Genomic DNA, 19732 nt, shown 5'->3' on the forward strand with positions numbered 1-19732 from the left:
TCAGCATAATGTTATTTATTTATTTATTTATTTATTTTTTATGTATTTTTAAACAAAAACATCTCTGTCAGTTCCATGCCATTTTCAACAGCTATCAAAAACAAAGGTCATTTTTGGATGGATGGATTTTTTGTGAATGTTTCTTCTTCTTACATAAGATTTTAGTCATCTTTAGTTCATGTAATACTTTATTGTCAATGCACAAATTAAGTAACAGTAGTCTGAAACGTTATTGTTAATGCACAAATTAAGTAACAGTAGCCTAGTCTGAAACGAAATGCTGTTTTACATCTAACCAGTGGTGCAAATAACTGACATGTCCAAATGGGCCTTGATGAAATGCGTCGCTAGACTGTTCATACACATTTTAACGGGCCAAAGTTGAAGAGCTTTTGTCCGTTATTGTTAGTGCAAATATAGGCTGATTCATGTTCCCTTGCATTGTTTAACTGAGGTCCATGGCTAGTCTGGCTTTCATCAGACCAAGCTCAATCTTTTAAGAAATCAAAAAATAAATAGCGGGCAGATCAGGCTGGGTTCACCCAGCCTAGTCCATAGGCACCCGATATTGTTTAATTTTCCGATTGAGATATACACGCTCTGGCTATTCTAAATGCAAAAATGCATCAGGGAGTTATGACAAAACGGTAACTAACAAACTAGATCCTAATAGAAAGCTGTTAGCTTCCCTAAGCTACAGGTAGGATTATAAGGTAGGCCTATTTACAACATAAATTGTCAATAGGCTATGCTGGCGACACAAATAAAATCTCCTTTGGAAACCAATGGCTTACGCCTTACAGTATCAAGCGGACTTAAACTGTCATATCGTGGCGAAAAGTTGTAATAACATTCACGCAGCTCCATGAGTCAAGGAAAGCGCGAATGAAGTAGCCACTTCTAAATGGGACCCACTACACAGTAGCTTAAGGTGTTTTGCTAAAGCAGCCATAATGAAATGAAGGTGTCATTGTTTGGATACTTCACACACACGTGCTTTTTAATTTCACAGACTACAACTACCAAGCTGTAATCAAAGCACATCGATTCCCCTCTCACACCCTGCACGCACTTAAAACAAAATAAACAGGCGTCTCAGTCTCACGCATGTATAGGCAAAACTGTATCAGACCGGTGTAACGTTGGTAAATCTTCCTTTGCACAGAATGATTTTGTAGCACGTGCAATAAATGACAGTCGAAAGATACAAACAGTGCTGCTATACATTTGCTTGGTATAACCGCATTTATAGTTTTCTACAAATGCAATAAATCAAATGCCTCCATCACTCAACCAACGCTAACGGTAACATTACCTAGGTCCTTATTGATATTACAAGATTAACGTACCTGCAGTAAAAACCAAGCATGTCCGATAAACATCCTCAGATTTATTTCGGCTTCAAGAAGAAATGGGAATTACACTTCATGTGAACATCGTCCTATCCTTATTAGATGTTCGCTGCGGTAAATTACAGTCCTTGTATGAAGCGTCCATTGTTTTTTCCAACTCACTTTTAACTTCCAACAAAATTACGTCTCACTGCAACGATGCGCCATCTAGTGGACAAACGACTACTTCTCGCCAATACTGAAAATGCAGCCATGATGATGATGATGAATATTTATTTTGGCTTTCTTTTAACCTACTGATTTTCATTTTTTTACCGGGGGGCAAATCACAAATGAGTGATTATGAGCCAGGTTGATGTGGGCCCTTGAGACCAACATACCATAAAAGATTCACAGAGAACTGTGTCTGCCCTACCCTCCTTTCGGGGGGTCCAGTCCAGCGGGGGGGGGGCTGCAGATGAAAACGAAAAATGATGGTTCCATGCTATCCATGTGGGGGTACATGCCCACCAAGTTTTGTGTACCCCGGTCTTTCAGTGTCCCGGGAATCCTTGTTGGTGTACGTCACTATTTATTACTACAATTATTTACACTATTTATTACACTAATTATTTTATTGTAAGGCCCCCCCATGAACGAAAGTACACAAAACTTGGCATGCATTCAGAGGGTGTCATAATGATCCTACACGTTTAATTTCGTGCAGTTTTGACCTTGTCAGCCAGAGATATTGAGATGAAAACACCTAATTTTTTGCTTTTTAATTTTTAACTAGGTGGCGCTATACATGAAATAAGTGGTAATGGGATGGGTTGACATGCCCCCTTAAGACCAACATACCAAAAAAAGGTGGACCTCCTAGGCCCTACGGTTCTCGAGATATTCACAGAAAACTGTCTCCGGCCACCTACAGGCCAGTTGGTGTATAGTAACATAAATTAATTTATTGTGTGGCCCCCCATGAACGGAATTCCACAAAACTTGGCGTGCATACAGAGGGTGTCATAATGATCCTACACTTCCAATTTCGTGCAGTTTTGACTATGTTAGGTCACAGATACCTTCAATTACACCACCTCATTTTTACTTTTTTGTGTTTAACTAGGTGGCGCTATACATGAAATGAGTGGTTATGGAATGGGTTGACATGGCCCCTTGAGATCAACATACAAAAAAAAATGGTCCTCCTAAACCCTACCGTTTTCGAGATATTCACAGAAAACTGTGTCTGCCCTACCCTCCTTTCGGGGGTCCAATTCAGCGGGGGGGGGCTACAGATCAAAACGAAAAACGATGGTTCCATGCTATCCATGTGGGGTTACATGTCCACCAAGTTTCGTGTACCCCGGTCTTTCAGTGTCCCGGGAATCATTGACGGAAATTTGGGCATGCGAAAAAAAAAAAAAAAAAAAAGAAAAAAAAAAAAAAATTCTGACTAAACCTATATGACCGCCGCTTCGCTGCGCGGCGGTCATAATAATACATTGTAGTGGACTTTCTTATCTGGCAAATATAATGTTCAAATGCTTGGCTCTCTCAGTGCCACATCACTGTACTGTGTTAGCCATACAATTGAACCAGCATTGATTTTCTCTGCACGTTAGAAGTTAAACACAGTGAAAATATATAGCCTATGCCCTATGGGTATGCCAGTATTTGTCTGTATTAGTATGGGTATTTGCCCTTATTGCCTCTCGTCTTGTCCTACGTGCTGCAGATTTGAACATACAGTAGGCCTAACAGTATGCAGACCTGAACATAAGGCACTGCACCCTTGAACTAACCCTATTTTGTGTTCAAATTATTGTCTACACCACTTTTGCATGATTATACTTTCTTTCCTTTCCAACTTTTCCTTTGGCTAGCAAGTTTGAGGTTATGTTCATGGGATATTTCTCTGTCAAAAGATGATAGCATGTTTAGATAAACTTAGGCCTATCACAGCTAGTTCAGTGTTTGTACAAATCAAATGACTAGGCTATAGAAATAGGCTGGTACTCCATATCCGCGATATGGCTGTGCTACGCTCAGATTGTAACACTAAATCTGATCTGTAGTATTATGTTAGTCAAGAATTACGTTTCGTCAGAAGACCAGAGAGGGTTAAAGCGGAGTAATCAAGGATCTTTTATCTTTGTTAATACTTTTTTGCATTACTGAAACGAATAATAATAATAATAATAATAACAATAACAACACCACCAACAACAACAACAACAACAATAATAATAATAATAATATATTTTATTTGTAATGCACTTCCCAGGGAATCTCAAAGTGCTACGAGGTGTGAAAACAGCAGGTTTGTAGGCGTGGTAGGCCTACTTTCAAATGTTAAATGTTGCATTTAAACCTCCTTAGAACCGTAGGCTACATGAAGAATTTCTTACAAAATGAATCAGCCAATGGCGGACCAGTAATTTCAAACGCGTAATTCGAAATAGAGTTAATTTAACCAATCGTAGGATTTCGTTTTAGTAGTAGAGCTTATTAGCCAATAAGAGTCTCCCTTTCCCTTTCTGGCGAATAAAAAGTTCGCAGGGGTCTCAGTGGGCGTGTCCCTGTTTTGACCAATAGAGTTGTTAAGTTGATGTTTAAACTCTTCCGCGCGGGCGGTGCTTAAACAGCCGGGGAGGAACTTTCAGCATCTGGGACGCATGCATGAAGAAGATCTCGTCTCTGTCATCTAAATTCAGTAATACTACTTTATGAACACTGCTACTTTTGCACAGACACATCTTAATACAAGTAACACATTATTCATATTCGGTGCGAAACGCGTTTCTGTGAATGAACACAGTGCTTTAATTTGTAATTTCACGGAACTCCGCTTGAGATGAAACCCGGCGGTAAGTGTTTTAACTTAATGCTAAGCTGGACTAGCTAAATGTTGCAACCTAGTAGTAACATTAGTTATTACAACTTATTTAACGTTACAAAATTAACTTGTTAGATCCCAATATACTAAATGGTGTGAATGTTGTTATTTGTCATATTAAACATGTTATCGCTTAATTTACTAGGAGGTCGGCTAGTCAGCATAATCTATAACGTTAACGTTATGATAGGTCTGTAACCTTGCTAACAGTTATATATCTAGGTTTATGAAGTTCTGAGCTATCCTGTGGCTGGTTAATTGCAAGTTATTTAACAGTTAACGTAGACTTTGCCTAAACAAACAATCAATAAGTTCTCAATAAGTAAGGATAACGTTATAGCTAGATGTGGAAATCAGGCGGGGACGTGCAACATTTGCAGTTTACGTTAACGTTAAGCTTAACTAAGATAACTTTCAGTGTCGATTGATTAACTTACTAAGGTTTTGACCAAAACTGTTATTTATAGCTATCAATAACGTTTAACATCAAGGTTAACGTTACCTTTTGATTTTACAGACTCTTCCATAAACGTTAGCTAACTTGATGGCGGTCATTTTAAGTTAACGTTAGAGAGTGTTTCGCGAAAGCCTTTACAGTAAAGTTAATGTTAGCTAACGTTAACACCAGATAACCTGACGTTAGGTCAAGAGGCCAGCTTGATGAAAAACTTTACATTATGGTACCTTGATTAACGGTTTAGATATATCGTGGTTTAACGTCACTAATGTTATGTAGGCCTATGCTCTGCCCTAGTTATAATGATGCACATAGCCTAGTAACGTTGAGGTTACACCAAGGAGGGAAAATTGGGCGCTGAATGCAACATTTGAAATACATTTGCCTTTAATATGATTGTAAAGACATTAGCCTTGTTGCCATAGCCTGGCCTGTCAAATCTAGGAATTTAACTGGTTATAGATGTCAAAGGAAAAAACATCTATTCGCAAGACAGCATTCATCAGATAGCTAACGTTAGGCTTCTGAAGTAACGTAGTGATAATATAACTGAAGGGGTAAGATGCAGGCTAGGAGGATAACGTTATAGTTGTTTAAATTGTACCTAATAAGATACAAACCCAGTAATTTAGTAACTCAGGGTGCAGACACTAACATAGATCCTTATTGCCTGCTTTTCCATATTACTCTTTCCCCTGACAGTGTATTTGTCTTTCATAGTAATTACATTTCTTTGTGTTTTTTGTTATTACAATGTTATGTATTTTGTTCATTGTGTAGTGTTCTTAATTTGACATTTATTTCTTGTTTCAGTGCTTCACTGCCGATGTGCTAAATGTTTCTCAGTGCCAGTTCGGAAGCGGGTGCGCAAGAGAATACCCACCCTAACACTGCTCTCTCTGCCCGAAGAGATAATTTTGTGTGTGTTGCAGTGTCTCTCAGCTGAAGATCTTTTGGCAATCAGAGCTGTAAGTGCATTTGCTAGACATATGCCTGTCAATTTGTTTGTGCACACTAAGTGGCTGTAAAAGTAGAATATGAGTACTGAGCTTAATTGAGTATATTCAGTATGGTTATGACATCAGTTGGCCTCTGTGTTTTGTAGGTGCACTCTCGGCTGCGTGATTTGGTAGATGGACATGCCAGTGTGTGGGCGAGGGTAGGCTTCAAGGAACAGTGGCCTTCACCTAACAGCATATGGCTTTTTGAAAGGTTGGTCTACGCATATTATATTTCTTACCATTTCTGCTCTCTTTCTGACCCTTCTCTCTCTTTGTAGGCCTTCTATGTTTGTTAAGTCTATGGTCATAATTGTGATGTTACACAAAGCACATTTTTATAATGAGAAAATGTCACAACACACCACCATAATATTAAACATACGAAAGTCACAAAATAACAGGTTTGTTGCTGTTTATTGCCTGCATTTTCTCTATTGAAATGTTTGAGTTTGACTATCCTGATGTTTAAATTTCTCTTGCAGGGCTGCAGAGAGGGGAAATTTTGAAGCTGCTGTGAAATTAGGAATTGCCTACTTGTACAATGAAGGACGTAAGTTTTGAAATGGAGATAAGGGCTTTGGCATCGTGTAATGCTAGTTGTCAATGTTTTGAAATAATTTACTTTTTTCTTTTGTCATATGCAGCATCTTTGAGTGATGAGGGAAGGGCCGATGTTTGTGGAAGGAAAGCATCTCATTACTTCAGTTTGGCGGAGAGTTTGAGACCTCAGTCTGCCGATCCCTTCGTCTGGGTGTTTATTCGTCCACCCTGGTCCCCATCAGGCAGCTGCTGCAAGGCTGTGGTGTATGAGCACTTACGGGCTGAGAGTGACACTAACTTGGTGAGTGCTGATGACAGTGATAAATGGTATATCAAGAAGAGACATTTTAATTGTTAAATCTGATTTAATCTGATTAATCAGGAACGCCCAGGTCAGTTAGTCCCTTCAAAGCGTATAAGCATGGACTGTATATTGTTAAGTCAGACCATTTAGGGCAGCTGGGGCCTACTGGTTAGTGCTTCGGACTTGTAACCGGAGGGTTGCCGGTTCGAACCCCGACCAGTAGGCACGGCTGAAGTGCCCTTGAGCAAGGCACCTAACCCCTTACTGCTCCCCGAGCGCCGCTGTTGTTGCAGGCAGCTCACTGGGCCGGGATTAGTGTGTGCTGAGTAGGGGTGGGCGATATATATTGTCTGCGATAATATCGTGATTGTTGTTTTAACGATGTGCAAATTTACATTATCGAGTATTTAAATTACTTATGGGGGGAAAACACTCGAAATCACGCATTGAAACCCCATACATTCAATAAATGCAGGAGGTGTATGCAAGAGAAGCCCCGTTGCAGCAGAGCAAGTGTCACATGATCCCTAGTGGGTCCACGTTGTCACACGCAGGTCTAATGTTTATTTTGTGTAGCGAGATCAAGACGTAGCCTACAAGGGATTTTGCAGCTACTTCTATTCACTTAGCATTGATGAGACAGTCCTTTTTTCCTACATGGTATTATATGGAGAGAAAACGTTTGCCTTTGAGTATTTTAGTAGTCAGTTGTAAACAAAGAACACTTCTCATGTAACCCTTTTGTAAATGGACTAAAGTTCGCTCTAAATATCTACGTGTATCGATTATGCTAACCGTTAGCATCTCTATGGGATTTCTCATATACATTAGACATAAGCTAACGCATTAGTTTCTATTCTGTAACTTGGAATGCTAGCCTACATGATTTCTCTTAAACAAAACATCGAAGGGAATAACTGAGATGTACTCTGTTGGTCCGCTTAGTTTTACAGTGAATCCTAGGTAAAGGTTTTTGAAAGGAACTTCAGCTGTAGACTTTCTCTTGAGAAACTGTTAGGCCTAGTCATCTTCTCTAATGTAGCTGGCTAGACCATGTTCCACACACACAAAAGGGGGCAAAATTGGAAATGTGTCAATGTGTGAGTGACAATGCATTGGCTGATTTGGTTAAAAAGTCACAGGTTAGGTTATTGGTTATTATTGTATTGATGCTATTCATAAATAATAAGCTGTAAAGTAACTCAGACTTTTACAATTTCTTTTAAAGGATATCGACTAATTATCGTTATCGTCAAAATCACAAAAAATATCAAAATATTATTTTTTGTCCATATCACCCACCCCTAGTGCTGAGTGTGTTTTACTAATTCACGGATTGGGATAAATGCAGAGACCACATTTCCCTCACGGGATCAAAAGAGTGTATATACTTATACTTATACTACTTATATTTTATTCAGACAATTCAGTAATATCAGCTTTATTATTCTAAAATAGGTCCTATCTATCAAACAATGCTTTATTGTAATGGCCATTTTCTATCTATATAGGAGCGGAGAGGAGGTTTATTGCACTGTTTAGCCAGAGTGCTCCAGCTCTTTGATGTGAGTATATCCACTGAGTTATCAGGTCCTCTCCTTTTGCTTTTCCTATTTGTTGTTGTTTGATAGTTTCTCAGTAGTTTGATGTGAGTAGTGGGCGTTAATCAGTGGTGATTAATGGATGTGTTCATAAAGGCAGGGGCCAGAAACAGCTTATTTATTAGCCTTTATAGTGTTGGATTGGGGTAATCAGATAGGTAATTCCCAGCACTGGAGGGGATTATGGGTTAGATAAGGGCTGAGTGCTAAGAATATTGCATGTGTCTACACTACATATTCATAGAATCCAGCAGCCTCGGGATCATGGGGTCTAAGGGACATGGAATAAATATGTGGTACATTTAAAGTCTAAAGTTTTTTGCGTGACTAAAATGTTTGTAAAGCCATGCCATGATTATGTTTGCTTATGGCTGTCTGTCCCTTACAGGATGAAGAGAAGAGAAAGGAGGCTGTGCAGATGCTTGAGATGTCCGCATGTAGTGGATGTGTGCAGAGTGCCTACCTGCTTTGGGAGCATAAGCGACACTTAGCAGTAAGATCCTCGTACTCTCTCAGTGGTCATCAGCGCTCAAAGTTCTCAAGCACTGTGCTTTAATTCAGGCATGGGCCAGATCATGAAGATTAGAAATTATTATATACAAGGTCTTGGGAAAATGTTTTGATAACTTGATACGTGGACATTTTCCTTGCTTTAAGCCCTGAGTCATAGTATAAACTCATAAACTCAAGGATTACACTGATGTGCACTGACATTTATTCCGGTCAGGTAAAGGGTTAGGTATCATTCAATCATTTTTGATTCCAGTTCGATTTAGCTTATCAATTCCGGTTCCTACCAGAACCTCATTTAGATTCCAAAATGTAAAGGAACACGGCGACCTTTTGGTACTTTATTCACCGTATTCCCCAGAGTTAGATAAGTCGATACATACCCTTCTCATCAATGTGCGTGTAGTTACTCTGACACACCCACCACTAGACTAGCTTAGCACAGGTGCCTCAAAGTGGCTGGCTCAATAGCCTACACCTCCCAATAGTGACAAAAGAACTCCAACATTTTCCTATTTACATGCTGTGATTTGTATAGTTATATGTAACATGTACAAATAACTGTCAAATGAGATGCAGCCATTTGACAGTTATTTGTACATGTAGTTATTTGTAACACATACAGTACTTGGAACTATGTTTTCATTCAGGCAAAGCACTGCTCCTTGGTGTTTGAAGAACTAACACCGGAACTTTTCAGGTAGTAGCAGTGCTTTGCCTAAATGCTTGGGGCATTTTTAAAATCATGCTTTTTTTTTCCATACCCATAGTACTCGGTGACCTACAGAAACAGAGATCTATGTGAAAAATTGCTGGATTTTTTCCTTTAAATGAACATTCAAAAAGAGCATATTTATTTACAAGTATTGATCCTGAGACGTGCATTTTAAAAAATAAGGCCGCAATAATGCATACAGATCAGTCTAGAGCAGCTAATTAAAACAACTGTTTTGCCTCAGAGTCTCAAAATAGGTGTCAAACTTGTGCATTTTTACTTGTCCTTGTTTGCAATAATAAAGGCAGAACCAAATTCAATGCTTATCGGTCCCGGCTTTGGTTCTTTCTTATCGGTTCTACTTGATTCTAATATTTTGGTTTCCTACTCAAGTCAGGTATTTGGCTTGTATAAGGGACATAACACTTAAATGCTTTATTCATACTTGTGCTCCAGATGACAGATCCAGGACGTTATCTCCAATGTATGCGTACACTCAGGGACTATGCAGCCAAAGGATGCTGGGAAGCACAGGTAAATGGACATAACTAATTATGTTTGGCGGTTTTGTTTTCCAGATGGACCCATGTCCTTTGAAATTGTATGTTTACCATATCAGACTGAATAACTGTCCTGCCCCTCACAATAACAAATAAGCTATTGTTGATTGATTGATGTCTGTATCTTACAGTTGTCTCTGGCCAAGTTGTGCATCAGTGGAAACCCACTTGGTTTAGAACTACAGGCATGCACCAACCTTGTGGCCCAATTGTTTCACTCCAACCCGACACCATGCAGACGAGCAGAAGATTTGCTGCGGCAGGGGCTCAATGACACTATGAGGTATATAATCTAAGGCCATGTCCACACAAAGATTTTTTTTTTGTAAAAACAGGTTCCAGGGTGAACAGCAAAAATAGAGTTTTTGATAACGACACCCATAGCCCACTCATTACCTGTGATCCAGCTGCACTCGACCTGACACTCATTATAGTATTGTCTGGTAATACTAGTTTTAATTCAGTAGACCAAACATCCCAAACTAATGCTCTAGCGCCAATAGCTTGTTATGACTTGGTGAACAGTTTTTTTCCTATATGTTTTCACAATGCATTCTACTGTTTGTAACTGACGCGAGAGAACTAAGAAGTTATTAGGAAAGTGCGGTTTTAGTTTAAATGAATTTGTGCGTAGTGCTTCTTTCACATGTCTTACAACCTTTTACCTTTATGTACTTTATGTGCAGGTACATCCTGGTGGACTGGCTGGTGGAGGTGACCACGATGAAGGACTTCTCCAGCTTGACTTTGCATGTGACTGTGTGTTGTGTGGACCGGTACCTGGCAATGCGTTCTGTGCCCAAAGCCCGCCTCCAGCTATTGGGCATCGCCTGCATGGTGATCTGCACGAGGTTTGTGTCTCCCTCCTATGCCAATATTACCAGAGCCCGTCTACGGAGAGCCTTGGCACTTCCTATCGAAATTGGTTGCAGTTCCATTAGAATTCCACTGGGGGTGATCGCGGGCGAGCGCAGATTGAATGGGGGTCTATGGAGCTAGACGGCTACATTTTTCACCTTCTTGTCGTGGAAGAATCGCAGATTTTATTGTAGTTTATGCAAGTTCAATATGGACTTTAGATCTAAAGTTGAATGAACGAGTACTTCTGTCCTTTTCATTTCTTACAGGTTGGGTCGTTGTGGCCCATCACACGCTAGCATTGTGCTAATGAATGACGTCATTGACATATTTGAAAGGCTTTTTAAAACAATTACGTGACTTTAAAACATATAATAATCAACAGTGTGTATTTTCTTTGCCTCCCCTTTCGAATGCAACATTCAAATTACTAGACAAAAAATATATCCAGAGAAAAGTGGATATTGCCCCTCAATATCCACTTTTCTCTGGATATATTTTTTTGTCTAGTAATTTGAATTTTTGAATTGAGCGCCATAGACCTCCATGCATTCTGCGCTCGCCTGCGAGTGCCCTCACGTGGAATCTGAGGAGGAACTGCAACCAGTCCAGAAACCGGAAGTAACCAGACAGTGCCAATTCTCTTTCTATTGGACATTCTCTGATATTATCTGCAGGGGAAAAAAATATAACCATGTTTCTAGGTCAGAAAACGCTGAATTCAGGGCTGCACAATTAATTGACGTTTAATTGAAATCTCAGTTTGAACTCACGCAATTAGTTAATTGCAAAGGCTGCAATAAATTGTGCAACTCACAATTCTGTCCCAATGGTTAATCTAGTCACATCTATGATTCTTATATTCCCGTCATCCTCTTTGTGTGATAGGCTATATATAGACTAGATATGATAGATTAGCTTGGGTTGTTGATGTTTATGAATGTAAGGGTATTATGTTATTTTATGATATGGAGTTTGTGTATTCTGATGTATAATAATGATGTATTTTGAATATTGTCATCGTTGTTGTGACAGACCTATTATGAGTATACATGTACAACATGGCATGAGTCATAACTGGGTGCGATGGGTTACTCTGCAGGTATGTTAGTAAGGACATCTTGACCATTCGAGAGGCGGTCTGGTTGACTGATAACACATATCAGTATGAAGACCTGGTCAGGATGATGGGAGAAGTGATTGCAGTACTCGGGGGGAAGATCCGTGTAAGTAGCAATAAGGGCATCAAGGACAGCTGGAACTATGTTGTGGCATGACATAATGATTTCAACATCAGATTTGAAGACATCCCAAAAGAAAATGTCATGTCTTGAAAATATCTCTTTTCTTTGTTTAAAGAAATAACTTACCAGTCTGTCTTGAACCCCCTTAAAGGCACACTATGCACGATTTTTACCTTAATATCAGTAGATATAGGTCTTTAGAGATAGCTTTTGCCTGTTGTTAATCCTTCACCTCCACAACAAAAGCATTTTCATTGTGTACAGGGGGGACACGTCATGAGAAGTTTGCTATTTACAATAGGAGAGTAAAATATAAATATATTGCGACTAGAGGGAGCTCTACTGTAGCCAAAAATACCTAAACCTGCATAGTGTACATTGCCTTTAAGGAGAAATAAGGAACAATAGGAATAGATTGCAAAGTATTTTGAAATCTTTAATTGAACTTAAATTGGACTTGGGCTGAAACACGAGGTAGGCTATTTCTCAACTGTCCAATTTAAATTCAACTTAAGATCTAAACATATTTTTTTTTCTGTTCTCAATCTTTTCATATTGCTCCTTATTGCTCTAGTTTAGGAGAAACTGGTCAGATCTCAATCTAAGAATTTTCCTTTCTTATTGAATACTATCTTACATAAGATGGTTTTCCATTTAACTTATTAATGTGCATTTTAACTATTCAAATAATAAGTCCTGACTAGAACCACTTGCATACAATCTTTTAATGCACATAAAAATGTGATTCACTAGAGATGGGTGCATTAAGGTATATAGAGGTCTATTTGCATTTGTTGCATTTCTACCTTTGTGTTTCTGTAAACATTGCCCTGGCAATCCTTTGTTTTGATAGCACAGCTGTTCAGAACTGTTCCCTTGATTAGGAATAAAATTCACATAAGACTGGATACATAAAATATTCGAATCAGATGACTATTGTTAGCAAGTGATCAGATTGGACTTGTGTGTACAGACATCACCAATCATCTTGTATAGTCACGCTTTGAAAGAGTATAGAAAGTACAAGTTCTTTGGGACTCTGGTCGTAGCAGAGAATTTGAGACTCAAAAACCAGCAATTACCGACCAACAGAAACACAAGAGACTACAGGTACAGGTAATAAGTAACATGTGTCTCCCTGCACCCTCAGACTCCCACACTGGTGGACTATGGCGAGGTGCTGCAATCTCTAGTCCCCATGGATCGGCGCAGTTTCCACCTGTTCTGCTACATCGGTGAGCTGTCCCTGCTGTATGCTGTCCTGAGTGCTACTCCACCCGCACTCCTGGCCTGCGCAGCCCTTCTACTGACACGTGCGCTGCATCACAACGGCAAGTTCTCCATCTCACACACCGTGGATATGATGAATGTATGCTGTAATTGACATACCATCTGATGGACAGTCATTTGTTTTTTTATTACCGTCTTTTGTACTTACTTGCACTCGTACTTTCTTTCCAATGCAGCTCCCATCTGGCCCTCCATTTTGGCTGAGCACACTGGCTTCAGAAGTCAGGAGTTGGTCCCCACTGCCATGGTGCTTTATGTGAAATGGTAAGCGTCACCATGGTCACCATCACAATTTCATGGGTTGATGCATTTGATGCAGCTGTGAGATTAGACAAGAGTGTAAATAGATCATTTATTTGTACGTGAGCTAGCTTCATCCCCACCCTCGGTTCTAGTTACTCAGTTCAGGCACAAACATGTCACAATCGCAATATTTTTGAGGACTTTTTTCCGATAATCATAATTAGACAATATTTGCATCCTTCAAAATTGTAAAATGTCTCATATTGCACATATTTTGCTCTTGTAAGCAGGATATTAATTCAGCCTTATTACTGATATCAATGGAAACAACTTATTTATTTAGTTAAAACTGAGACTTTTATATAGCCTGGTTAATACCAGACTCATTCATTTTGTGATTCACTTTGTGAATAGAGTTTGGGGATTCACGATTGGGAACCTTTGTTTTAACACTAGCATGGTGACGGACGTACTTTGCTTTAACTTTGAAATCATTGGTCCAGCCTAATCAATCATATTGATCAGAGATTCCTAACGTTACTTCCTACTGTGGTAAAAATGAAGTATTAATCCACAAAGTGGCAAAAAGTAACACACAGGCAAGCCGACCGTACGGCAGAGTACAAAGCTTTATTCGCAACGCCGGAGACAGTTTACAAACACACAAGCATCCTAGGTGAGCATGAGAGCAACAAGTCTGTTGTAAACAGAGTCTTTTATTTATAGGACTAAACAAAGTCTTACCGTTATTTATAGGACTAAAACATGGTATTCTTGATGGATTATATGAAATGAAAGAAAAAGAGCTGTAATGATAAGAGATAAGCTGTTTTCACTTCAGACTCCCTAAGTCAGGTTAACTTTGGCGGTCACAGCTAAGAGAAATTCTAAATAACTGAGATCATCCTTTTAATGTCTACAATTCTTTAAAGTGTAGCCAGTTGGACAACAACACGCCCTGCCTTGAAAACCAAAAGACAACAATTTTATCATCAAAATTCTATAGCTGATGTTTTTAGTAAGGTCCCACCTTTGACGGTTTTAGAATATCTTACTAGCATAGATTTAAAAAAAAAAAAAAAAACATATTTAAGTTTCTATAACACACAATGCTCTGGCCATTAAATAGCCTTAGTTGCGGAAATGGCCTTAAATTAAACAAACAAACAAACAACAACAACGCCAGTAGTCATTTAAATGCTGGAAATGTCACCCCATACTTTGCCTAAACTTTACAAACTGACAATTAACAGCATCAGCAGTCAGAAAACAATGTATATTGTCCTACCTTAATGTACACATTCTTCCAACTGCCTTTTTTGATGTTGCGTTGCTACTGCTGTTTATCATAGCCACTTACGATATCAAAACTATAGCTTCAGCCCCTCTCATCGATGATTGGCCTGACCTTTTTGGGGTCTGATGGAAATGTGAATTATGGTATTCCAGACTAGTATCACCCTTAAAGGAGATCTAGGTGTAATGTTTCTTAAGGACGCTCAACACCCACCTCTACTTCAGGCTTTTTTTACCCTTTTGATTATGACTCCAAGTTTTGCTGTTCATCTGAGTCATCTTGCATCTTGCTTTTCTTCCACAGCTTCAGTCAGGATGTGCCTAAAGACTATAGGCATGTATCATTGACAGGAGTGAAGCAGCGGTTCGAAGATGATATGTATCAACAGATCAGTAAGGAGCCGGTGAGTCCTGACTCTACTTGAAAAGGCCCAGTGCTCCTCTTCAGTATGGCAGTCAGCCTTGTGCTGGGTGTGAATTAGGCCTGATTGTTTTTTTTGTCTATTGAAGGTGATGGGCTTGTCTGAGCTGTGTCATATTTTGGAAGTTCCTGAGATTCAGGCTAAGATGGGGCTGCTATATCCCAGTTCAGAACCAGCTGATATACACACATTCCTATCCTCTCCCTCCAGTAACAGCAAGAGGTATGTACATTAATATACCCTGAAACACTGAGATAACTGCTCTAGATGAAAGTCATGAATAGGCAAAATAGTGGCACTGTTCCCTCGTTAAGTCATTGTGTTGTGAAAAATGGTGTCCTCTACCAAGTTTACAGTAGAACCATTGGAGATATTTGGCGTTCTAACCATTTGATTGGTGTTCATGATAATGCCCAATGCACAAAAAGCTGAGAATGTGGAGAAACACTTTAAATGTTTTTATCCAGACGGAGAGAGGAGAGCATGCAGAATCACAGGAGCAGTTTCCTGGCCACACCCACAGCGGAGCTGTCCACCCAGGAGGAGGCGCTGTTGGGAGACATCCTGGATTGGAGCTTAGATACGTCCAGTTCGGGCTATGAAGGAGACCAGGAAAGTGAAGGAGAAAGGGATGCTGAAAGTAAGTGGGGATTCAGGACTTCTGGGCAGGTTAAAACATAATCGTGCTTTTATCCTATAAGTCCTACATCAGCATGATTGAAAACATTTGAAGGTCCGATATCATGAGCTTTTATGCATGTATTTGGGTGTCAGGAATGGTACCCATGCAAAAACACTTGAAATAACTTTTTTATATTTACCTCCTTTTAAATTTCACTTTGTCCCCTAATTTAGACCTAGACTATTTCACAGCACGGCAATCTGGTGTGTGTTCCAGTTAGTGCTGGGCGGTATAACCAAAAATGTATATCACGGTATTTTTCAAAATTCTTACGGTTTCACGGTATATGACGGTATTTTTTTTTTCATGCATAATCAGATGTTCACAGCATTTTCTACAGGTTGAGAGAGGAATTGCTGCAGTACATTGACTAAGGATGGTCTATTTTACTGTCATGATGTAGAATAACTCCACACTAGTGGTAATGCAGTTTTGCATGGCCCCAGAAAATGATGCTGTTTACAAAGAGCCACTCATGATTCTAATGAAGAATCTAATCAGAATGCAAAGACAATTGCAGTCAAAATACAACCAATAAAACGTACCAATAAAACGTATAAAACCAATACAAAAAGTAGTGCAACTTGCAATAATGATACTTTTTTTAAAACCTCTCTGCTAATATGCTTACTCTGTCAAATAGGCCTATCAGAAACATGCCTTATTGTTATTGTGTGGTTTGCATGACGTTAGTGGTAGGCTAACGTTAACTTCATGTAGATGTAGATGTCTTGTTAGCCTGCCATAAGCTTCGGTTCGGTTCGCTAGGCAAAACATTAACAAAAAAGTTTGTTTTGGTGCACTGATGACAGTCAGGATCATTTCTAACTAGCCAGCTAGAATTGCTCAGTTCATGTCTATAACATGCTTTACTTGCTACCTGGATAATTTCAGCGAATATTCTTAAGGTGAGATGAATGATAAGATCATTAAACTTCACTGTGTTCGGTGGGTTGCTAACTAACGACATCACCTACTAGCCAGCTAGTTACAGCTATTGAACAATCTCAATAGAATTTTCGTGACGGTAAATCCCTTTCAATGCAGTATCATTTAACGTTTTTTCCTTAACTAAAGAAACGATTTAAGGTATTCTGTGCAACACCCTTAAATAAACCCCTTACCTAAGGATAAATTAAGCCTTAAGGGTCATACTTCAGGGGAAAAACTTAAGGTGTTTTGTGTTTACCCTCACTATGCCTGCCTCACAGTCGCACCATGCGTGCGTGTGAAAAAAGTCCCGTCTGAAACACTGTCGCGCGGCGCAGCGTTCCAAACGTTGTGTAGGCCTAATCAAATACACCGGTATGGCGGTATATTAAAAATTCTTATCATAACGAAAATATACACCGGTTTACGGTGTGAACCGGTATACCGCCCAGCACTAGTTCCAGTGTGGAACTCGTGGTGAGAGGGAGTTGAGTGTTTGCGTAAATATGTCCACATCTAATGGCCTGATTTCTTTCGGCAGACCCTGGTGTGAGGTTAGAGTTGCAGCTGGAGACGGAGCCTGCGGACTCTCGAGCACACTGTCGCGCCCTCTCTAGTGACGAAGACAGCTTTAACGAGGGAGAAACGGGTGACGATGTGACGCAAAGAGGGGAGGGCAGCAGCGGAAATAGGCGATGCCGCCATGAACTTCGCAACTCAGACGCTCACCCTCTCTCCTCCTTGGTCAACCACTCCTCTGTTCTCACCCCATCAGCTGATGCCCACAGCTCTGGCTACTCTTCTGTCCAAAGTTCCAGTCCCTCCTCTTCCTCTTTGCTGCCCTGCTTCCTCTCTCCTCTGGCTTCGTCGTCCTCTCCCCCCGGCCGTGTGCCTGCAGTGGGATTCCGTCTGCTGGTTCCGGCGCATGGACCTATTCGTAGACAAGTGAAGCGGAAGAATGGAGCAGCACACAGTGGAGAGGAAAGGGAGGAAGGAGAACAGGAGGCGGGAGGAAGAGTCTCCCATGTGACTTTCGTGAGCCTGTGAGATGAGAAACTGCACCCTCACTCTTCAGAAGCACTTTGGTTTTGTGAAATACTATGAATGAGGAGTTTGACAGGTGGCAGGAAGAAATATTTGCACCTCGTCCTGTGCATTAGCACCATACAACCAGCTTTATAGTTCTTTTTTTTGTTTTTTATTTTGTTTTCTTTTTTTCACAAGAGAATGGAGAAGAATCCTTACACTGTCTAGTCACATTTTGCCAGCTGTGTTTTAAAAGGACTTGGCAGCTGTTACAATGCATAGGGAGGTCAACACTGGAAAGTACTCCTCTGTTGTCAGGTTTGTTTGTCGCACTGCAACCCCTGCTGCCTCAACACACACACACACACACACATATGTTCATACAGACTGTTGAAATCAGACAAATCAACCTCAAGACATCCTTCAGGGCTCTTTCAGCTGTGTAACCTGTTATTGTGTCTAAAATATTTGTATGCATATTTTTTTACACTCATGAAAGGATCCAAAATGTGCAGTATTGTTACACTCATATCTGTGTGTAGACGCGCTCAGACTCTAAAGCACAGTGTTTGTTTTTTGGAGGCAGGCTCTGGATTTTTTGTATTACATACACTGCCTTAATGTAATATGAGTCGTGGTTACTGCTGGGTGATAGCCTACAGTAAATTATAATAACACACATGTTATTTGAGAATGTTTCTTCTACATAGATCATCCATACACTGTAGATATATATTTTTAACTAATGTTATGTACAGCAGGCTGAAACTACAAATCAGCTAGCCATCTGCTGTCAGTATCAGATTTGATCCACATAGGAAGAAATAGCTGACAGTCACCACTTTATACATGCTGGAAGTAAGCAGCTGGGGGAATCCATTTTGAGGGGTGAATAGCTGAAACACACGAGCAAGAAAAACATTAAATACTTGTATGTTCAGTTTGCCAAAAGGTGGTTGACAAAATTTGTTTTCATTTGTTTTTGTTTACATTTTTGTGTGTAATTCTGTGCATTTGAAGAATGGTGCTGCATCAGGTGTACAATATGTCACCAAAGTTTGTATAATATGGATATTAGTGGTATGCTGAAGATGTATACATATCTGAGGCAGGCACTTGACTTCAAAAGAATGTGTCTAATAAAAATAATATTTCCTTTTTTGTTAAATCAACCTTGCCATGCTGAAACAATCAACCATTAGTGCATCCTAGTGTTGCCTGCTTGGCATGAGGCCAATCTTGCCTCTTGTATAACAACCGGGTGGTAGATCTCTGAAAATATATTTTGTGGTTTGAGAAGTGATGTACTGTATGTCCAACTCTGGGCAGCTATGTCTAAATGTAAAATATTATTTTTAAAACTAAGGCTTTGGATACTTGTTAATGTATAGGCAAAGAACGAAGCTGTGAATAACCACATTACTTGAAACATTTCTCGGTGCTTATGTCTACAAAACATGTAAACATTGTTAAATTCACCATGTGCGCAAGAAATGTTTTTAGTGTATGCTTGTCTTGTCATTTTGATGTCACCAGCTCATTAAAATCTATAAATCATATTCTGCCTTAATGGTTAACTGATTATATTATTGTTATAAATAATAATATAAAAAATGATTATATTATTATTATAAAATCCTAAGTAGTTAACATTTTATTGGCAATGCTAAGGAAAGCACACTATTCAGATAAGATCTATTCACATGTTCACTAAATGGTGCTGAACAGATTTTTTAGTCATCCTACTTAAACCCTTTTATGACTGAATCAAGAAAAAGCCTCTACTCACCTGTAGCCTACTCGTCTTTCCCCTTAGAACAACA

The 19732-nt window shown here is 39.6% G+C and overlaps 1 protein-coding gene across 2 annotated transcripts; it reads left to right on the plus strand.

Moving 5' to 3' along the window:
- Positions 1-3957: 3957 nt before the first annotated feature.
- Positions 3958-19468, plus strand: ccnf (cyclin F). Of its 2 annotated transcripts, none has more exons than XM_042085913.1 (17): positions 3958-4201; positions 5501-5655; positions 5793-5899; positions 6171-6238; positions 6333-6529; positions 8044-8097; positions 8522-8626; positions 9815-9892; positions 10050-10201; positions 10605-10769; positions 11879-12002; positions 13171-13351; positions 13487-13574; positions 15154-15253; positions 15360-15493; positions 15739-15911; positions 17425-19468. In XM_042085913.1, exons 1-17 carry the CDS (start codon positions 4189-4191, stop codon positions 17928-17930), a joined length of 2400 nt encoding a protein of 799 aa, XP_041941847.1. In that variant the 5' UTR covers positions 3958-4188; the 3' UTR covers positions 17931-19468. The 2 variants fall into 2 exon arrangements, with proteins under 2 accessions (XP_041941847.1, XP_041941846.1); XM_042085912.1 differs by having other exon boundaries at positions 3979-4047.
- The last annotated feature ends 264 nt before the right edge of the window (positions 19469-19732 follow it).

This window comes from Alosa sapidissima, chromosome 3 (genome assembly GCF_018492685.1).
Source record: "Alosa sapidissima isolate fAloSap1 chromosome 3, fAloSap1.pri, whole genome shotgun sequence".
NCBI classification, from domain to species: domain Eukaryota; kingdom Metazoa; phylum Chordata; class Actinopteri; order Clupeiformes; family Clupeidae; genus Alosa; species Alosa sapidissima.

Bases quoted from the DNA above. Each gene is read 5' to 3' on its own strand.
- ccnf (XM_042085912.1), top strand. From the start codon at position 4,014: ATGAAGAAGATCTCGTCTCTGTCATCTAAATTCA. The intron at 6,530-8,043 runs GTGAGTGCTGAT...CTATCTATATAG, and splicing joins CTGAGAGTGACACTAACTTG to GAGCGGAGAGGAGGTTTATT. The intron at 10,770-11,878 runs GTTTGTGTCTCC...GTTACTCTGCAG, and splicing joins TGCATGGTGATCTGCACGAG to GTATGTTAGTAAGGACATCT.